Below are 20,861 nucleotides of genomic sequence, written 5' to 3'. Positions count from 1 at the left end.
GGTGTTATTTTGGCCATATTCTCTTAGCTAGAAAAGAAATCAAAATTATGTGAAATTATCAAAACATATGTTTCAGCAAAAACACATCAAGTCAGGACATATTTGACATGATGACTCTCGATGTGGAGCATGAGTTTGGACTGAATAGAAACCAGCCAATTCATAAAATCTCTCATCACTCGTCCTTAATGTGCTGTAAATAAAAAACTACAAGGCATTACGGAACTAAATGCAAAATTTATTGTACCAACATGCTTGCAATCAGAAACATGGTGGATGAACAGACAATATACACAGAGGGTCCAAAATATATTTGCAGGAGTCTCACTTCCAGGTGTATTCCTCACCAGGCTTCAGTTCCCTGAAATCAGAAAGTTACAGATTCAGTCATTATAAAGGCACGCTCTGGTTTTAAGACATCTTTATGAGAAGTCATGTCACCTGCTGTATAAAGCACTCTTGTTCCTGAATGCTGTGAGTTTCTGGTCATTCCATCGGTCCAGATAAACCCCGATGACGAAACCCAGAGGGACCAGGATATTGACCCAGTGCTCACGAACTGCTGCTGCGAAGTTCACCATGATGACTGTGATTTAAAGAAAACAGGGTAGCACTTAAAACAGTTAGTGTTAATGTATTAACAACAACGAACAAGGTATTACTTTTTTTTTTTTTTTTTATGTTAAAACCTGTTAACTGTCACTCACATTTTTAAACATAGCTTGGAAAGTGCATGATCCAAACCTAAATTTGTATAATTCATGACTGAAAAATTTTGTGACATGATTTTGATGTACCATTTTCACGGAAATGCATGATTGAATTTAAAATGGGTTTCAAAGGATGAATTTTGAGATTTTATGTTTTCAAGTGATATATAATTTCTGATGATTTCTAAAGTGTGATAGAGAAAAAGGACAACAAAGAAGACTTTTTTTTTTTGATAGGTCAGAACTCCTGGTATGATGTAGGTTTTTTGAGGTGCACTCTTGCCATAAATTAATGTATTACTTTCCTACATCATTTTTAACAAATAAGAGTTGGTAAAATATATATTTAGGAGTCTTAGACCTTTCCAACGATATTTAGTTTGTCATGATTAGATTAGGATTTAATTGTAATATAGTGAAGTAAATGTAGGGGGCCCACCGAGGGGCCAGGTGGCAGTTAACAGGTTAATGAAAATACATTTGATCATGTTAATTCACAGTGCATCAGCAAGTGTTAACAAGCACACTTTTGACTTTATTAATGCATCAGTAAAAGTTGAAACTCACATTAACTAAGATTAATAAATTCTGTAGAAGTGTTGTTCTTGCTTAGTTGAGGTTAACTAAAGTAGCTCAATAATGAACCTTGTTGTAAAGTACCGAAAACAGGCATAAATTGAGTTCAATGGATACTGGCTTCTGCTTAAATGGTTAAAATAAATAATAATAATAATAATGACACGTGACGTGAAATATTTTTCAGTTATGTGGAGTTAAAGTCAATGAAATACAGCAAATCTGTCGCATTCAATAATTTGTCTACAAAAACTTAGACTAAACGTATTATTATCTATTGACTTACATGAAACATCGAAATATAAATATCATAATGAAAGCAATCATCACTTATATAATGTTTTTGTTGATGTGAAGGTGACTGCATCTACACATCTGTTACTGTCCTCACATAAACACGAGATTTTAATCCCATTACGTCCGCAGAACACTATTATAAACGTTTACTTAACTTTAAAAATCACAATTAAGTTTAAAACACGTTCCTTAAATTAATATATATGAATTTTAAGTAATTTACCTAACGTTAGTTTCCTCTGTGTTATTAGCAGAGCAGCATTAGCAGGACTGTACCAACTAGAAAGGGGAGGTGCTAATTTCTCCTTTCCACAACATTGAAACGTTTCTGTTTAATATATATATATATATATATATACATACATTTTTATATATATATATACATTTATATATATATATATATATATATATATATATACATTTTATATATTTTATGTTACATAGATATAGGTGATAAAAAATTTTTTTTCATAAATTCTTTTTTTTGACAGTTTCATAGTTGAAAGGCTGAAGAAATATTACTATTACATCCAGACATTTTTTCTTTTATACTGTACTTTTCTCATCAAAAAGATGTATTTAATCCAAATGTGTTGTATGATATAATAAAAAGTGAGCCATGTTCCACAATACGCCATTGTGAGACTTTTCTTAAGTGAAGTGAAGTGACATTCGGCCAAGTATGGTGACCCATACTTAGAATTCGTGCTCTGCATTTAACCCATCCGAAGTGCACACACACAGAGCAGTGAACACACACACACACTGTGAACACACACCCGGAGCAGTGGGCAGCCATTTTTTATGCTGCGGCGCCCGGGGAGCAGTTGGGGGTTCGGTGCCTTGCTCACGCGCACCTCAGTCATGGTATTGAGGGTGGTGAGAGAACTGTACATGCACTCCCCCCCCCCAACCATATTTTGGATGAAAACCGGGAGGCTTGAGACTGTCCCATAGACTGCCAAGTAAATTAAAAGAGTATCCCTTTAGGGATTTGTGAGTGCCCCCTTTTTGTTGTCAGTGGTAGAGTCCAGTGACGTCTGCAGCGGCAGTAATGGCTGCTTCTCTCATGCCGCCGATCTGAAACATTACGCTGCCAAGAATTTAACATGATTTTTCAGTGATTTCCACAACTTATTATTGACCAAACCTGCTGAGATCAAAAGCAACATAACGAGACACGGGTATGCACCTTTTAATGTACATAAAGCAAGTCAGGTTTTAAAGTAAATCTCTTCATTGGTTTGGCTGCAGTGTGTTTTCATTGAGTTCAGATTATTCTGAAAGTTGAGTTACTGTATCATGGATGAAGGTTTATGAATAACCAGTTAATTCATTGCCCTTCTGTCTCAATCCGAGTCCTGAATGTAAAGGGCCGGTGTTATTTTTTTAATTTTATTTGTTATTTTTTTGCCTGCATATTCATGACTAATGTATCATAATTAGCTGGCTTTTAGATAATATTACCATAATATTTGGATAAATATAATGAGATATCATGATTATAGTAATGATATGATATGATAGACTTTTTATTCAAGTAAATGCTCAAGACTAAATGTGAGTAATTTACTGATAATCTCTTGGGTGCATCCATGGGTCAGACGGCAGAATGACGTCCATCATCAAGCTGACGGCTCTTTCCGGAGTCCAGGAGGAATCGGCTCTGTGTTACCTGTTACAGGTGGATGAGTTCCGCTTCCTGCTGGACTGTGGCTGGGATGAGAGTTTCTCCATGGACATCATAGACTCCCTGAAGCGGTACGATCTTTGGGCGATGAGGTGGTGTTATTGAGATCACTTCCTGTATGTGATGTGTATTTCCTGTCCTGTGTCTGTCAGGTATGTGCATCAGGTGGACGCAGTGCTGCTCTCTCATCCGGATCCTCTGCATCTGGGAGCTTTACCGTACGCTGTGGGCAAACTGGGGCTCAACTGCACCATCTACGCCACCATCCCCGTCTACAAGATGGGTCAGATGTTCATGTACGATCTCTATCAGGTGAGATGGACCGGCTTCAAAAGAAGCACTGATTATCATTAGCTCATACATTTGAAATACGGTTCTTCAAAATAATGGGTCAAATTAGTCACTTACAATGAAAAGGCATAGCAGTTCATGGCAACATTTTTATGATGAAAAAATAAACACATTCACATATAAATTAATAATTAACACAAATATACAAAAATTTGAATTTTCATATTAAATCCTTTTCCATGATTATTTTTATTTTAAACAAATAATTGAAACATTTTTTTTAAATGTATTTAATTTTAATTTTTCTATCTAAAAAATTTCTGGTATTTAATCATTTTATTTTATTAATTTTAAATTAATTGATAATTGATCATTCAAAAGATAATTTTGAATTTATTGATTGTTTCTGAGAAATTGAGTTTAAATAATAAAAAAAAGTAATAATAATAATAAAAAACATGTTTAGGTCGCATCACCTTAAAATAAATAAATTTTTTTATTTATTTTTGGTTTTTGCATAAGGAAAATGTACCTAATTATTGGACCAATAAATATAAAATTTTCATAATGATTAAGCACATTTCCCCCAAAACTACCAATTACTGTAATGCATCCAGATGTTTAACTTTTGAGCTGAATTCCCATTATTATTATTATGGTGAATTACTATAGTAAAAATTTAAATCAGCATAAAGGCAGTACAGCAAATATTATATATTATTTGAATTATTTTCAAATTACGGTAATAATAAAGCATGAAAATAAAGTCAGATTTAATAGACTTAAATGTGACGTATTGGAGAAAAACACTTTTTTGTGGTATTATGCAGTAGCTTCACTTTATTAAAATAATTTTACTTTGACAGAGATTTATGATGCATCATAGACTTTTATTGTTATTTTATTGTTAGTTGAACTTAACATATTTGTAGTGTTCGATACTTCACTACTTTGAGGCATTGATGAAATATTAATTGTTCCATCTTATTTGATCTCATAGTCTCGACACAACACAGAAGATTTCACTCTGTTCACACTGGATGATGTCGATACAGCTTTTGACAAAATCCAGCAGCTGAAATACTCTCAGATCGTCAACCTGAAAGGTGAGAAAACTTCCTCATGCACATGTGCAAAAAGAGAAAATCTTTAATAAAAGCTTTAATAATCCAAAAGCATGATCATGTGTTCTTTTGGACATCTTGTAAGTTACTCCTAATTTATTAACGAATAGGAAAAGGTCACGGTCTGTCCATCACCCCACTTCCTGCGGGTCACATGATCGGTGGCACTATCTGGAAAATTGTGAAGGACGGAGAGGAAGAGATCATCTATGCTGTGGATTTCAACCACAAGAGGGAGATGTAAGTATGAAAGAAATCACCTGGAGATAAAAGAAATATGCATCAGAAAGTTTCATGTATTAAGAGGCAACGCTAGCACCCTGGAATTGATATTTTCTGCCCTTTTATGAGCTATTATTTTCTCCTAACCCAATAAAAACAGACGATGCACACAATGCTATTTTCTCAAATAATAATTTGTGATCGGATAAATAATATTTATTATTTACTAATTAATCAATGCTGAATTCAAAACCGTTATTGCTGTTATTTAAAAATCAAACCAACATCAGATACAAAAGTAGCTTTAATAAAGGGAAATAAACATACTCCATTATAAAATTCAAATAGTAATATGTAACTCAAAATATAATAACAAATAACTCAAAATATAATTATAGATGTTATTTATTAGATATCAAATTATTATTTGAGAAAAATATGAAAAAACACATTCACCTATACTTTAATATTCAACACAAACAAAATTGTTTTAATTTTCATATTCAGACAATCTCAAATTGTAGGTCATTATGTTAATAAATAATATGAATAAATAAAAAATTAAAGCACTTTGAGATTATTTGAATATGAAAAAAATTATGATATTATGTTTGTGTTGATTATTCATTTATATTATTTCCTCAGATATTTTATAAATATTTTGAGTAATTAATTTTAAATTATTTGAATGATTGAATGAAGTTATCTTTAATAAAGCTTTATATAATAAAACCAATTAATAAATGCTGAAGTCAGAACTATTATCACTGTTAATTCAAAATCAAACCAATATCAGCTAGATATGTAGCTTTAATAAAATGAAATGAAACAAAATTTACATATCTGAGGCATTTTGTCACTTCCTCTACCATTTTTGTCCAAATTCTGGTTAATAACTGCTGCTTGTGATGATGTGTGCTGTGTCCGATCAGTCATCTGAACGGCTGCTCGCTGGAGAACATCAGCAGACCGTCTCTCCTCATCACAGACTCCTTCAACGCCTCGTATGTTCAGCCTCGCAGGAAACAGCGCGATGAACAACTGCTCAGTAAGTTCAGACTCAACCAGTTTGGTGATTTGTCATCAGATCTATTTGCTGCAATGAAGCAGATTCCTAATGCTGTTATTCTGGATAAATGTGATATCTGACCTTCTATTCCAGCCAATGTGATGGAGACGCTCCGAGGCGACGGGAACGTGCTGATCTCTGTGGACACGGCGGGACGAGTGTTGGAACTGGCTCAGCTCCTGGATCAGATCTGGAGGACCAAAGACGCAGGATTGGGCGTTTACTCGCTCGCCCTGCTCAACAACGTCAGCTACAACGTGGTGGAGTTCTCAAAGTCCCAGGTCTCTCCGTCACAGTTGAATCCTTCAGGATTGGTGTCTGTGTGGTCTACAATAATATCAGAATTGTGTAATGATGTGCAAGCTGCCATTATAGAGTATGTCACTCGCTTTGCAAAAACCGAACAGCTCTCGCTGTCTGAATGCCCCCGAAATTCAAAACAGAGAGGGCTTTTTTTTGTCTTAAATTTATATCAAATAATATAGTTAAGCAATATTATTTGAACAAGAGTGCTGTTTTCCTGAATATCAGCATGATTGCAAACACTATATTGATTTGATGAAACGGCTCATGTAATAAAAAGTTTATATTTTGTTACAATCCATGCTTTTTCTTACAAATGCGAGTTATAAACTTGCAGTTCTGTTTTGCAGGTATAATCTCAGAATTGACTTCTTTTCTCAGAGTTGTAAAAATTCAGATTTTGTTTATTTTCAGAATTGTAAAGAATTCTGACTTTTTTTTCTAAGAATTGTTAAGAATTGTGACTTCTCAGAAGTGTGTAGAATTTTCTCAGAATTGTGAAGAGTTCTGACCCCCCCCCCCCACCAACTTCAATTTTTTTCTCGTAATTTAGATATTTTTTTTTTCTTCTACTCATTTTTGTGAAGAATTCAGATTTCTCTCAAAAAAAAAAGTGAGAAATGTACAAACGTCAGAAGTCATAATTACCTTTTTACATCGTTTTTTTTTTTCTCATGGCTTTTGCATGCCCAAACAATAGCTACATAGCAGTGCTTCGTTACTGAATAAAACTGAGTTTGTTTAGTTAATGATTCAGTTACCGACTGATTCAATCATTTCAGTGAAACATTTCTAATTCGATTTATTGATTAAATGAGAATTTGACATAAAAGTGATGAATCTATTTAATAAAGTTGTGTAAAAATCCCATTCTAAAGGTAAAAATCAGTTTGCACGTGTAGCGAGACGTGTCAGAAATCAGAAAGCTCTGGTGTTTTCTCACAGGTGGAGTGGATGAGCGATAAACTGATGCGATGCTTCGAGGACAAGAGGAACAACCCTTTCCAGTTTCGCCACCTGTCTCTCTGTCACAGCCTGGCCGATCTGGCTCGTGTCCCCAGCCCGAAGGTGGTTCTGTGCAGCCAGCCCGACCTGGAGTCCGGCTTCTCACGAGAGCTTTTCATACAGTGGTGTCAGGACGCCAAGAACTCAGTCATCCTCACCTACAGAACCACACCGGGAACGCTGGCCCGCTACCTCATAGACACCCCGGGGGAAAAGAGGATTGAGCTGGAGGTGAGGCCTTGAACTGCATCACTGTGCTGTCAATACATTAAAAACAGCAGTTACATTAAAGGGATAGTTCACCCTGTCATCAATTACTCACCCTCATAAGACCCCGTAAGACCTTTATTCATCTTCAAAACACAAAGAATTAAGATATATTTGATGAAATCCGAGAGCTTTCTGATCCTGCATAGACAGCAACGCAACTGAAATGTTCCCAGACCTAGAAATATAGTAAGGACATCGGTAAAATTTTAGTGAGTACCATGATGCATGCTCATGCTTTCTCCGAATGTAAACAAGGCACAGCACATGCGTGTTTTCCATCAGCAGCATTGTTTAAGTTCAGGGACAGTTACTCGGAGGAGAAAATTGTTGAATAAAGTCGTCATTTTTGTTGTCTTTGTGCACAAAAAATATTCTCGCAGCTTCGTATAATTAGAGTTGAGATGCTGATGCAGAATTTTCATATTTGGGTGAACCATACCTTTAATTAAACATTTTTCTGTAATCTTGATTAATCACATAATATATTTATGTGCTCATAATTTCGCACTGAATCTTCAAATGGATTTGAAAAGAATTTTTTTTTAATGTTTTTAAATGTTCAATTATTCAAATGTGTTTAGTGACATTGTTTTACTCAGTAGCCTATTATTAATGGAGGCCAGTTTCATTTTCATAACAATCTCTATTAAATGCATTTTCACTCAATTATAGCCATGATTATAGGCATTTAACATTACAGTGTAATAGAAAGCCATTATTTTTTTACATTTACAGGGTTTCCGCGGGGCCATAAAAAGTCATAAATTTAACAATAAGAATTTAAGGCCATAAAAAGTCATAAAAACGTCCGGATTTTCCATAAAAGGTCATAAAAAACATTTAGCCACGTCTTAAATTGATATGCTAGTCCATTAATTTGTTCTTCAAAATGCGCTCGCAGCCGCAATGGCATTGTCATTCATTTGTTTCGCCTGTTGTAGTTCTGTATGAGGAATCTGGGTGATTGATTTTTTAAAAAATTTTATCACAGTCTTGGGCATGTCAAAGATTAGTAACAACATTGGCTTTGATGCATTGTTAGTTTTTGTGCAGCATTAGATTTAAATTTTTTCTCCCTAATTTGTTGTTGGTGGCTGTTTTTGCCCCATTGACTTCCATTATAAGAACATTTTTTGATTGCAAAGCCATGACACCATATAATCATGCATTCTTGATTGTTTGTGGTTTTCACTTTTGGGAAGAGGTAAAAAAATGTATTTTTACGGTTGATCACTAGGTGGGACCATTAACCCTTTGAATAGGCCTGTGCAAAAAAAGGCTTGGTTTCTGGCTTGTATATGGAGTTATATGGAGTATAATAGCAAATTAGAGTGTGTGTGTGTGTGATAGAGAGAGAGAGAGAGAGAGAGAGAGAAAGAGAGGGTGTGAGAGAGACCTTTGTGCACCTACCTTGATGTACAGTATCTGAAAAAATCAAAATATGCACCTCATGCTCTCAGAACTACATGGAGTAAACAATAAAAAAAGAAGTGTGTTTATGCACCTGCTTCCTTTTGATGGTGAAAAGTACAGATGGCCTATATGTGAAATGCTCCTCATTTCTTGATGGTAAAGCCAGTTTAAAAATTTTAAAATCCTGTAAAAAAATCTACTTCGCATCAAATTTATGAACATAATGTATTATGAACCAAAATGCAATACCAACTTCAAATAAGCTGCAGCTCGCTGGAGGGGTCACGCTACATAATCATTTCTAAAACTTTGGTACAAGTCCGGCCCTTTCTCGTGTTGCTTGCTGCTCTTCTCACCATTAAATATCCAGCACGATGGCATGCAAGTGTTTAAATCCACATACTTTGCTTTTGTTTAGTCTATTCGCTTGTTAAGTCTGACGTCACGTAGCAGCGCTTCCGTGTCCAAATCAGTTACCACGAGAAAACAACAAAAGGTGCTAATATAAACTCACAATGTGATAGAATACTAGCGAAAAAGTTATAATATTAACCTTTAACTCCATACCGAAGTACCAGATAGCCAGACAATGAAAATATAAATATAAAAAAAATATATTAAAATTATTTGTGTTTGGGACGTTGTGAGCACGGAGACTGTAGTGTATATCGTAAGTTTGAAAGCGTTCAACTTAAATTATCAATATGAATAAACAGTGCTCATAAACGGCTGCTGAGGTCATATTCTCAAGTGAAGCGAGTTGAGGCCTGGACCCGGAAACAGCGCTTCTTACGTCATCACTTAACAACCGAATACTTTCACCACCATTAAAAGGCAGCAGTTGCATAAATACACTTTTGTTTACTCCATGTAGTTCTTAGAGCTGAGGTGTACATTGTGATTTTCTGAAATACATTAAGGTAAGTGCGCAAAGGTCTCTCTCACACACACTCTCTCTCTCTTTCTTACACACACACACACATACACACTCAATATAATATGCTGTTATACTCCATATAGCTTCATATACAAATCAGAAACTAAGCTTTTTTTGCACAGGCCTATCTTAATGGTTAATGGTCCCACCTAGTGATCAACTGTAAAAATAACAAATGTTACCTCTTCCCAACAGGGAAAACCACCAACAATCAAGAATCTCACACACACACAAACACTATAATTTGCTGTTATACTCCATATACAAGCCAGAAACTAAGCCTTTTTTTCCACAGGCCTATCTAAAGGGTTAATGGTCCCACCTAGTGATCAACTGTAAAATTAACAAATTTCACCTCTTCCCAAAAGGGAAAACCACAAACAATCAAGAATGCATGATTACATGGTGTCATGGCTTTGGAATCAAAAAATGTCGTTATAATGGAAGTCAATGGGGCAAAAACAGCCACCAACAACAAATTAGGGAGAAAAAATTGAAATCTAATGTTGCACAAAAACTAAAAATGCATCAAAGCCAATGTTGCTACTAATCTTTGACATGCCCAAGACTGTTATAAAAAGTAAAAAAAAAAATCCAGCCACAATTACTTTTATATTGAAAATAAGTCATTTTGTGTGTTTTTTCCCCCAAATCAGTGACATCATTTATGAACTTGGTAATTACAGAGTTAAAGGATTTTTGATCAGGACTGAGGTTGATTAACAGATTTATGCAAAAAAAAAAAAAAATGAATCTGATACATTTTTACAGCAGTTTAATTAAGTGGATGTTTTCATCCCGAACAACTCAAAAGGGTAGTGAATTTGAACAATCCACAAGGGTTAAAGACTGAAGTTATTTATCGTAATTCGTGTAGGTCATAAATTCAAATCGTAATAGTCATAAAAAGGTCTTAAAAAGTCTTAAATTTGACTGATTAAACCCTGCAGAAACCCTGATTTAATAATCTTTTCTTCTTTGATTTACATCAATGACAGACTGCAGCAGGTTTTACTTTAAAAGCTGACACGCATCTGGTTTTCTCCCAACTTTTGATGGTCATTTAGTACTTTTTTAACTCATTTAAGACCGTGTTTACAAGGTCACTCACCAAAAATGGGAATTTTTACATAATTTAGTGTTTTTGTTCTGTAAAAGTGAGCTAAGCGTCTTTCTGTGCATGTGCACCTGTTCACAAAGAGCTGCTTCACAGACAGCGCACCAGCACCCCATTTAATTATCTTTTGCATCTTCCTAACCATAGGATACCACTGCAGACCTCGCTGAACCTGACCCCCTCACCAAACTGTGTTAATTGCATAAAAAAACAATTATGCATTAAAAAAAAAAACATTGCGCAAATAACATGTTAATTTTGACAGTTCTAATTTTAAGATCAGCATAAAGTCTGGGACACTTTGCAATAGTGATGCACTGAAATTTCATCAACCGGAAATATTCTATATTTGGCAAAAACAGTTTTGCAAGACCACAATTAACACTCCAATGGTGCATTTTGACTATGTTAGTGTCTGAGCTGTCTGTGCATTCAGATTCTGTCAATTTTATTTACACTCAATCAGTGTTTCAACCACAGAAAGACGTCAAAGAAACAGCTTTTAAACAATATCACGAACTTCACATTTACCTAGGAAAACCATATGTGTGATTTGTTTTTTTTAGATATTTATTTTTATGTTTATTTTTCATTTAACTATTCCAGATAAGAAAACGTTGTCGACTGGAAGGACGAGAACTAGAGGAATACACGGAGAAAGAGAAAATGAAGAAAGAGGCTGCCAAAAAACAAGAGCAGGCAAAAGAGTGAGTGGAAATGTGTTTATTTGAAATAGAAAACATTTGTTATGTTTTAAAAGCCTTTACAGACAATTTTGATCAATTTAATACATCCTTGCTGAATAAAAGTAAAACAACGAAACGTTCCGACCACGTTCATTTAATTTAATTTAAGTTCTTATTCTTGGAACCCAGTCAGTATATACTAATGAATTGTTACATTATATGAATATAAATCTATTACATTATGGTGCACAATACATATTTTGTTATAGAAAGAATGTATTTAAATTCAGTTTTAAAACCACAAAACTGTTATTGTTGTTGTTTTATTGCATTATTATTAATAATGATGTCATTAATAATATTTTTAAATAGTTGATATATCCTAACAATGTCCTGTGGTGTGTAATTACAATATAAATATATATATAGGAATTAATTGAGGTTATATGAGACAATATATGTGACCATTTGAAAGGAACTACTGAAGTCAAAAACCTAAAATATGATCTTTATGCAATAATATTCATGTTAACCTAAAGATATGGAGAGCAGCAGGGTTCATGAGGATGTTATATATCAACCAGCCTGTTCTGTTATCATTTCTTCACTTCTACGCAGCACTTTAAGGCAATCTCAGCTGTTTATGGTTTAATAATCCCATTGCTGTTATTAGTGCAGCTCTGTGTTTTAATGAGAGACTCTGTGTTGATGGTCAGGGTGGACATGGACTCGAGCGATGAGAGCGATATGGACGATGATCTGGAGCAGCCGGTGGTGGTGAAGACCAAACATCACGACCTGATGATGAAGGGCGAGGGCGGGAGGAAGGGCAGCTTCTTCAAACAGGCCAAAAAGTCCTACCCCATGTTCCCTACACACGAGGAGCGAATCAAATGGGACGAGTACGGAGAAATCATCAGGTGAACGAGAACAATTAGAGCTACTGTTTACTCCATAAAGTTTATGATCTGTATTGTTGTTTACATTCTGTTTCATCTTATGATTCATGTTCTGTATTTACTCTGCAACGACCTCTGATCCTGACCTCTGACCCTCAGGCCCGAGGAGTTTCTGGTTCCTGAGCTCCAGGCCACAGAAGAGGAGAAGAGCAAGCTGGAGTCTGGACTGACTAACGGAGAGGAGCCGATGGAGCAGGACCTGTCCGACGTCCCCACCAAATGCACCAGCGTCACACAAACTCTAGAGATCAGGTGAGGATTAATTTCATCAGCAGTTTGACTCTTATTACTAATAATGAGAAATAAGTGAAAAAGAAAAGAATACCTACATTTACTTACTTATATATATATAAAGAGAATAAATATTGAACACTGCCGTAGCACACAAATTTGCTCATATTTAGTCAAAAATATCACTAGTTTTAATACATTTAAAGAAATTAAATGTAGGTTTGATGCCTGTTTTAAATTAAAAAAAAAATTATCTTAACTCTAGCATTTAGTGCAAAAGAAAAAATTCTAATTATATATACCGTATTTTTCGAACTATAAGTCGCACATAAGTATAAGTCGCATCAGTCCAAAAATACGTCATGACGAGGAAAAAACATATATAAGTAGCACTGAACTAAGTCACATTTATTTAGAACCAAGAACCAAGAGAAAACATTACCGTCTCCAGCCGCGAGAGGGCTGTAATAATAATTTGTTTACTTTTTTTAAAAGGATAAATTGTATTAGAATGCAGTGTTTAGGATGTGTCTTCCTTATATGTGGCCTGCAGGTGATCCGAATAATCAGCACTTACTCCTAATAACCCTCCCTCCTGCTCTGATCAGTTCTCTTCTGTGGTGTGTGCGATTGTTTGCTGAACTGAGAGATAATGAGAGTTCAGACTCCATGAGAGATTCTAGTCTCCAGTGGTGAAAAAATGATGAAAAACATTGAAGATTTGAGCTACATTTAATGCAGATGCATTTACCAGCATTTTACAGTTATCATTTTATAAATTTTAAAGCTTAAGTATATATATAAAAAAACACATAAAATTACCTCAAACATAAGAATGAAAATGATATTTCTGAAAGAAATAGACATTTCAGCATGCCAACACAAAATATCTGCTTTATAGTGTAAATGAAATGCATGGAAGGTATTTGGAAATAAGTACAATTATTAATTAAAATGATACATAATTATTATATTATAAAATCTAATAATTAAAATAACATGCCAGAGCTTTTTAGGTTCCTACCATTTTTAAAAATCTCATTAAATAAGTTTTTTTGTAAAGTTAAACAATATATTGTGTCATTCTACAGGTATTGAATCTTCATAAATAAATAAACAAAATTTATTGTAAAAATAAAAATATATTTTATAATTAAGTAAATATTGTAATTAGAAAGTTGCATATGTTTTTGTTATCATAATAATATACAACTAATTTTAAATTGAATTAATGTGAAAAAATATCTTATTAATATTTTGGTAAAAAAAATAACTGTTTACTCTGGGTTTGAATCTAAAAATGTGAAATACTTTTATTTTATTATAGACTAATCATACTGTGATTGGTCAGATTCATCTCTGTCAGTGTTGTGATATATGTATACTTCTAATGATATTGTTTGGTCATACGTTTATGGCAGACTGACCCAGATATGGCGTATTGATTCATCTGTTGTGTCCCTCAGAGCTCGAGTCTCGTACATCGATTATGAAGGCCGTTCTGATGGCGACTCCATTAAGAAGATCATTAACCAGATGAAACCCAGACAGCTGATCATCGTTCACGGGCCGCCAGAGGCCAGCCAGGACCTGGCCGAGTCCTGCAAGGCCTTCAGCGGGAAAGACATCAAAGTTTACCTGCCAAAACTGCAGGAGACGGTGGACGCCACCAGCGAGACCCACATTTACCAGGTTATAATTCGGCCTTTCATACAGAACCTGAAATAAACAATTATATGTGTTTCAACAACTTATATATATACAACTTTGAGAAATTCCAACTAAAATGATAAATGTGACCCTGGACCACAAAACCAGTCTTCAATGTCAATTTTTCGAAATTGAGATTTATACATCATCTGAAAGCTGAATAAAACAGTTTTCCATATCTGGAATCTGAGGGTGCAAAAAAATCTAAATATTGAGAAAATTGCAGTATTGCATTTCGCGAAGTAAAAATATGATCAGGACCATAACTTTTTTTTTTTTTACTAAGAGTACTTGTTTTGTTACATTTCAGTAGTGAAAAAATTACGAATACTTTTTTATAATTTTAAATAACTTTTTATTGTATTTATCACCTTTTTGCTTTGCAATTTAGTTTTTCATTTTTTTATTTTATTTTAATGTTAATTATAATGTTATTATAATGTTATATAATTATAATTATTATAATGTTAATTATTTTTTATTTTTTTTTATTTTAATGATGTAACATGTATATAAATATTCCATTTAGTCTCAATTAATATTGGGTAAAAACTAAAAATACAAATACAAATGTTTTATAAAAAAATAATAAAAATGACCAAAACGCACAAGAAAATTCCTAAACATAAAAAAACATAAAATATAACAATAAAATCTAATTCAAAATATCAACAAAAACAATTAACTTAAACTTATTTTATTTCAGCTAGTCACCAAGGCAACATTTCTCTCTTTTTTTTTTTAAGTTTGTTAAAGTATGACCAAACTGAAATTAGCTAAAACTAATAAATGAGAAATACTACATAGACATTAAAAAGATTAAACAAAAAAAGTAAACATTACTAAAACTTAACTCAAAATAATTAGAACACTCTCTCTCTCTCTCTCTTTCTCTTTCTGTCTCTCTCTCTGTGTGTGTGTGTGTGTGTGTGTGTAAAAATATTTTTGTGATTGTTTTGCAGTGTGACATGCTAAACTCCATCTTACTGCTCAATATATAAATATTAAGAGATCAAATATTTCACAAAAGTTTCTGGGAGCATTGAGTTGTGAATGTTTCAAAACAGCATCATTTATCATGATATGATTCTCTGTACATATAGTTTCATCTTTGTCCAGTCTTCTGAGATGTTCACAGACTAATGAAGCTGTGACTGTGGCTGTAGGTCAGACTGAAGGACTCGTTGGTCAGTTCGCTGCAGTTCTGTAAAGCTAAAGACACGGAGCTGGCCTGGATCGATGGCGTTCTGGACATGCGGGTGGAGAAAGTGGACACGGGTGTCATCGCAGAGATGGGAGACACCAAAGAGGAGACGGAGGATGGAGAGCTGGCTGTGGACGTCACGCCGGACCTGACGACTGAGCCCAGCACCGCTGCTAACCAGCAGGCAATGAAGACTCTGTTTGGAGAGGACGAGCGGGAGATTTCAGAGGAGAGCGACGTCACTCCCACACTGGAGCCGCTGCCTGCTCATGAGGTGAGAGACACAGCAAATACAGCACAAACCAGAGCGTTAACCTCAATAATTACCCTCAACTAGAACTACAACCATTATTGTTACTGGGAAAAAAATATATAAAGTTAACTTAAATAAAATCTAAAAATATATACTACGTTTTTTTATTACTTTATTTCAACTAGTTTCCCAATGCCATTTCTCACTTTCATTAAGTTGATGTACTAAAACTACTGAAACTAAAAAATATAGACATCTTTTTTTAAACAAGATTACTAAACTAAATACTAACTAAAATTAAAGTGAAAACATAAAAATAAAATTCAAAATATTTACAAAAACTTTAAACTAGGGGTGCACCGATCAAGATCGGCCGATCGTTAATGCGCATCTCGTCAGAGAAGCTGCGCAAATAAACGCTGATAATGAACGTGGATTTGCGCAGCTTCTCAGTTAACAACGGCTCTGTGTAGTAACAGCTGCTCTATGTGAAATCACGCACCTGAGGGAATTTACCGCTGATTAGAGAACCGGCTTTACTGACGAGATGCGCTTGATCGGTGAACCCCTAATTTAAACTTAAAGGGTAACTAAACCCCTGGTCAGAGCCTGACTCCACCCACTGGCAATATTTGAAAAATGCTGAAAAGTGGGCAGAGCACAGCGGAGATAGAGGGGATGAACCGAGGTCGGGGCTGAGCGAGTGCGGCGTGAACCTGAGACCCGCAGCGACAGCTGCTGTCAGAGACGCTAAAATGGAGAGTGACTGTAGTGACGCAAGTAGCTTTGCAACGGAGCGATCATTTGAAGTAGAGGACTTTTCTCCCCCACCTTCACCTGAAGTGGAGGATGCCGAGGTGTCTGTGGCCTGAGCCATATCAGTTCGAGCCGCTGGCTCAAACTGCGGTCTTAACTTCCGCACTGCGTCGCTTTCCAGCGAGAGCTGTGTGGAGAAGCCCATTTAAACCTCCATTGCGTTGGTGAAGCAATCCCGCGTAAAATGCAGTTTGCACACTCCAGCTCTAGGCGGGAACTCACGGTCTTCCAGGCCAAGTGCATGCAAGCACTGGCGCCTAATTTTAAAGTCTGCTGGAAAACTATGCAGTCCAGCAGTGCTGTCGCAACCAGCAACACTACATATACGTACCATCCTGACCACTGTACTAAATACAGATAAATCTACTAGGGATGTTGCGGTGACAGATTTTTTCCACCGGTTAATCGACGTGTAAAAAAAAACGGTAATCCCGGTGTCACCAGGGTTGCGTGTCGGGGATTTCGGGTGGCCAAAAATGCGGTCGTGCAGACGTGCACACGTCTCAATTTACTTTCAATTTAATTAGCGACAATTCAGTAACATTTGTTTGAATTAATCATGGGTTAATTTATTTTATTCTTAATAAAAATACACAAAACAATAAGACAGTCGCTTGTATTACACACATCTTTATTGCAAAATGAATAATAACTTAACACACCATGCAAAAACTAGAGGTAGGCCTATTAACTGCATACACCGTACAAAAAAATTATAAATAGGCTAAATGAGAAACAATAAACGAAAAACCTTCATTTTAAATTGCAACAGTTTGCTTTGAAACCAGATCTTCCGCCATCCTTTGCCAGTTAGCTCGCCTCACTCTCCTCAAATGATAAATTAAATCGGACACCTGCTGCTTTACTGCGGCGCTCGTTCCGCTTACGCTAAATCACGAAGGCACGTAGTCACTAACTGAATTAAGTGCTTTATTGCTATAGGCTAAAACTTCAACACGATGGGGACGGTGCTGGTGGTCAAGTGCTATGACCGGTAGGTGGTTTAAACACCGTGTATCACCGGTAACACCGACTATCGCAACAAGCCTAAAATCTATGCCAACTTGAAGCTATCCTAACTGATGCAATACTATGCTACTAACTGTGCTTTTAACAATATTAACGTTACACTAACAACTATGCTAATTAACTACATAGGCTACACAAAATAATCTAAATAACTATATAATTGCTATGCTAAATAGATGCTATAATTGTCTATCCTGGTCGTTTTCAATACTCGCAATTCCAACTAGTGATGTCCGATTCGCGAACGAATCGTTCAATTTAACCAGTTCTTCTTAGTGAACCGGTTGAACCAGTTCACCAAATCAAACTGAATTGTTTGAAACGGTTCACGTCTCCAATAAGCATTAATCCAAAAATGACTTAAGCAGTTAACTTTTTTAAGTTACTCGAATCAATGAACAGCACTAATAAAGCCCCATTCTTACAGATCATTAACTAAAAAGTTGGTTTAGGGTTCAGTTACTCTGTATTCATGATGTAATTATAATTATTAATATATTACAATTTAATATAATTTTATTTCAGCTAGTTCCCAAGGCAACATTTCTCAATGTAACAAAATAACTATAAATAAACTAAAACTTATTAGTAAAAATGAATAACTACTATAAAATAAAAAAATAATAATAATAATAATAAAAACAAAACCACAACAAAATGATTAAAAATTTACCTTTTTCACAGAAAATTATTCAAATAAAATCTAATTCAAAATAATTAAAAAAAATCCTGACTTTAAATTGTTTGTCAGCTAGTTGCCAGGCAAAATTTGTCATTTTCATGTAGTTTAAGTTGAAGTACTAAAACAATTAAAACTAAATAAAGTAAGACACATAAATAAAAATTAACAACTACTTTATAGACACGTTTAAAAATAATAATAATTGTAGTAATGACAAAAACATTTCAGCCGAATGACAAGGCAACATATCATTTTTGTTATGTTTGTTGAATTACTAAAATAACTAAAACTAATAAATAAAAATTATTAATACTACTATATAGACATATTATATTTTACATTATAGCTAATAAAATAAACTAAAAAATGAAAATATAAAAATAAAATCTAATTTTAAATATTAAACACAATGATATTGAAATAACACTATATTTATGGCTTGTTGGTTAGAAAAATAAATTCTGCTGCATTGCTAAACTGATCAAATTGAAATAAAGTGAGCTCATGAAGAAGGTTGAAATAAAGCTTTATATTCCACAGCTGATCACCAGAGAAAAGACATTCGAATAGATCTGCTGACTGAAGAAACCCTGAATAGATGAACACACAAGGTGTTTTGTTTAGCATGCATGGGAAATAACGCACGTGTTCTCCTCAGGTCCCGGGTCATCAGTCTGTGTTCATCAACGAGCCTCGTCTGTCAGACTTTAAGCAGGTTCTGCTGCGTGAAGGGATCCAGGCGGAGTTTGTGGGCGGAGTTCTGGTGTGTAATAATCTAGTGGCTGTCAGGAGGGTGAGTGGAATCAGATTACCCACCACAGGATGGAAATCATCTCTCATGAACATTTGATCAGCGGCTGGCTCATTGTATGCAAAAAATACACCTGGATCCAGCAGCTCTGGGACATTGCCTTTGATGACGTTTATGCAGTTGAAAATTGAAAATTCTAGTGTAAATAATATAGTTATGTATCTGTAACATGCAGCTTTTTCAGCACATTTGCAGCTTGCCATGCTACACACATGCACACAAAGTAAATCTGTTTAGTGAGTTCTTACTAAACTGTCAATGCAAGCAGCATTGGCATCGTCTCGTATTTATGGTAAAATACTACACTTGCCTACTGTATCCCACAATGCAATGCTTCTGAACACCTCACTGCTCTGCTGTACAACACTGACCCCCCTCTCTCTCTCTCTCTCTCTCTCTCTCTGTCTCTCTCGTTCTCTCTCTGTCTCTCTCTCTCTCTCTCTCTCTCTCTCTCTCTCTCTCTCTCTCTCTCTCTCTCTCTCTCTCAGACGGAAGCGGGCCGCATCTGTCTGGAAGGATGCCACTGTGATGACTACTACAGGATTCGTGAGCTGTTGTATCAGCAGTATGCTGTAGTTTAACAGATCTCAATCAGCTCCAGTCCCTCCTTTCATTACCTTTCCTTTTCTAGGTTTTGAGTTTTGTATGTTTTATTATAGTTTCCCCCTCTCGTTTACAAGGCAGACGTTCGCTCTGAAAGTGACTTGAAATGAGAGAGAGCGTCTGTCTGGACTGAAGAAGAATCAATGCTCCAATGTTTTTGTTCTGAACTGCTGGATGCAAAGAAATGTTTGAGGTTTTTTTTTTTTTAACCCCATGTTTTGCTCTGATAAATTTTCATAATGAAACATTGTGTCTGTGTGGTTTTGTGCATTTACATTTATCCATTTCAGTGCTTTTATATAAAATAACTTGGGCTTGTTCAGAATAGTATGCTACCATCTGCAGTGTTTAGTATGTATTCCGTGCAGAGTATGCTCTTTTTCTGTATGGCTATGCATGGAAATATGTACTACATTTTGAAATGTCTTTTTTCTTGAGGTTAAATTGTGCAATTCTGAGTTGATAACATGCAACTCAGATTTTTCTAATAATTGCACGTTAAAAGTCAGAATTGTGAGATAAAAACTCAAAATTGCATGAAATAAGGTCTGAATTCATAAAAAGTTGCGATTACTTTTTTTTTTTTTCTCTTGGCAGAAACTATAATCTGACAGCCAAAGTTATGAAATGTTTGCTTTAATCAAAAGGGCAATGCAACAATTTATTAAGTTAACTAGATGCAACTTGCTGAATTAAACATGCAATGTAATGAGGTCATGTGTCAACAATTAAAAAAATGTTCAGTGACCTTTAACCCTCACTGGGATAATAATAGTGTCCACTGAGGACACTGGGATGATAATAGTTCTTTCTAACACGCTACACACAAAAAAGACACCTTAAATGATTTGTA

The 20,861-nt window shown here is 35.0% G+C and overlaps 2 protein-coding genes across 2 annotated transcripts; one reads left to right on the top strand and one right to left on the bottom strand.

Annotated features, from left to right (window-relative positions):
- Positions 1 to 217: 217 nt before the first annotated feature.
- LOC132091767 (NADH dehydrogenase [ubiquinone] 1 beta subcomplex subunit 1-like) lies at positions 218 to 1,909 on the bottom strand. The gene is made up of 3 exons (XM_059497882.1): positions 1,807 to 1,909; positions 442 to 586; positions 218 to 361 (listed from the first exon to the last, which is right to left on the bottom strand). The coding sequence occupies exons 2-3, from the start codon at positions 579 to 581 to the stop codon at positions 325 to 327; spliced, it is 177 nt and encodes a 58-aa protein (XP_059353865.1). The 5' UTR covers positions 582 to 586; positions 1,807 to 1,909; the 3' UTR covers positions 218 to 324.
- Positions 1,910 to 2,608: 699 nt separating this feature from the next.
- Positions 2,609 to 20,253, top strand: LOC132092098 (cleavage and polyadenylation specificity factor subunit 2-like). Its single transcript, XM_059498177.1, has 15 exons — positions 2,609 to 2,767; positions 3,188 to 3,344; positions 3,426 to 3,585; positions 4,565 to 4,670; positions 4,799 to 4,928; positions 5,843 to 5,958; positions 6,073 to 6,260; positions 7,228 to 7,518; positions 11,631 to 11,731; positions 12,427 to 12,630; positions 12,769 to 12,921; positions 14,367 to 14,592; positions 15,777 to 16,088; positions 19,253 to 19,387; positions 19,894 to 20,253. The coding sequence occupies exons 2-15, from the start codon at positions 3,196 to 3,198 to the stop codon at positions 19,984 to 19,986; spliced, it is 2,364 nt and encodes a 787-aa protein (XP_059354160.1). The 5' UTR covers positions 2,609 to 2,767; positions 3,188 to 3,195; the 3' UTR covers positions 19,987 to 20,253.
- Positions 20,254 to 20,861: the final 608 nt, after the last annotated feature.

This window comes from Carassius carassius, chromosome 18 (genome assembly GCF_963082965.1).
Source record: "Carassius carassius chromosome 18, fCarCar2.1, whole genome shotgun sequence".
NCBI classification, from domain to species: Eukaryota; Metazoa; Chordata; class Actinopteri; order Cypriniformes; family Cyprinidae; genus Carassius; species Carassius carassius.
The sequence above is the reverse complement of the archived record's forward strand: the minus strand, read 5'-3'. Positions and strand labels throughout refer to the sequence as shown.

What these genes read in the sequence shown, in the direction of transcription:
- LOC132091767 (XM_059497882.1), bottom strand. Translation starts at nt 581, where the DNA reads ATGGTGAACTTCGCAGCAGCAGTTCGTGAGCACTGGGTCAATATCCTG. An exon ending in AAGAGTGCTTTATACAGCAG is followed by an intron (nt 362 to 441) that starts GTGACATGACTT and finishes TTCTGATTTCAG; the next exon opens with GGAACTGAAGCCTGGTGAGG.
- LOC132092098 (XM_059498177.1), top strand. Translation starts at nt 3,196, where the DNA reads ATGACGTCCATCATCAAGCTGACGGCTCTTTCCGGAGTCCAGGAGGAA. An exon ending in TCAGATCGTCAACCTGAAAG is followed by an intron (nt 4,671 to 4,798) that starts GTGAGAAAACTT and finishes ATTAACGAATAG; the next exon opens with GAAAAGGTCACGGTCTGTCC. An exon ending in ACACAAACTCTAGAGATCAG is followed by an intron (nt 12,922 to 14,366) that starts GTGAGGATTAAT and finishes TGTGTCCCTCAG; the next exon opens with AGCTCGAGTCTCGTACATCG.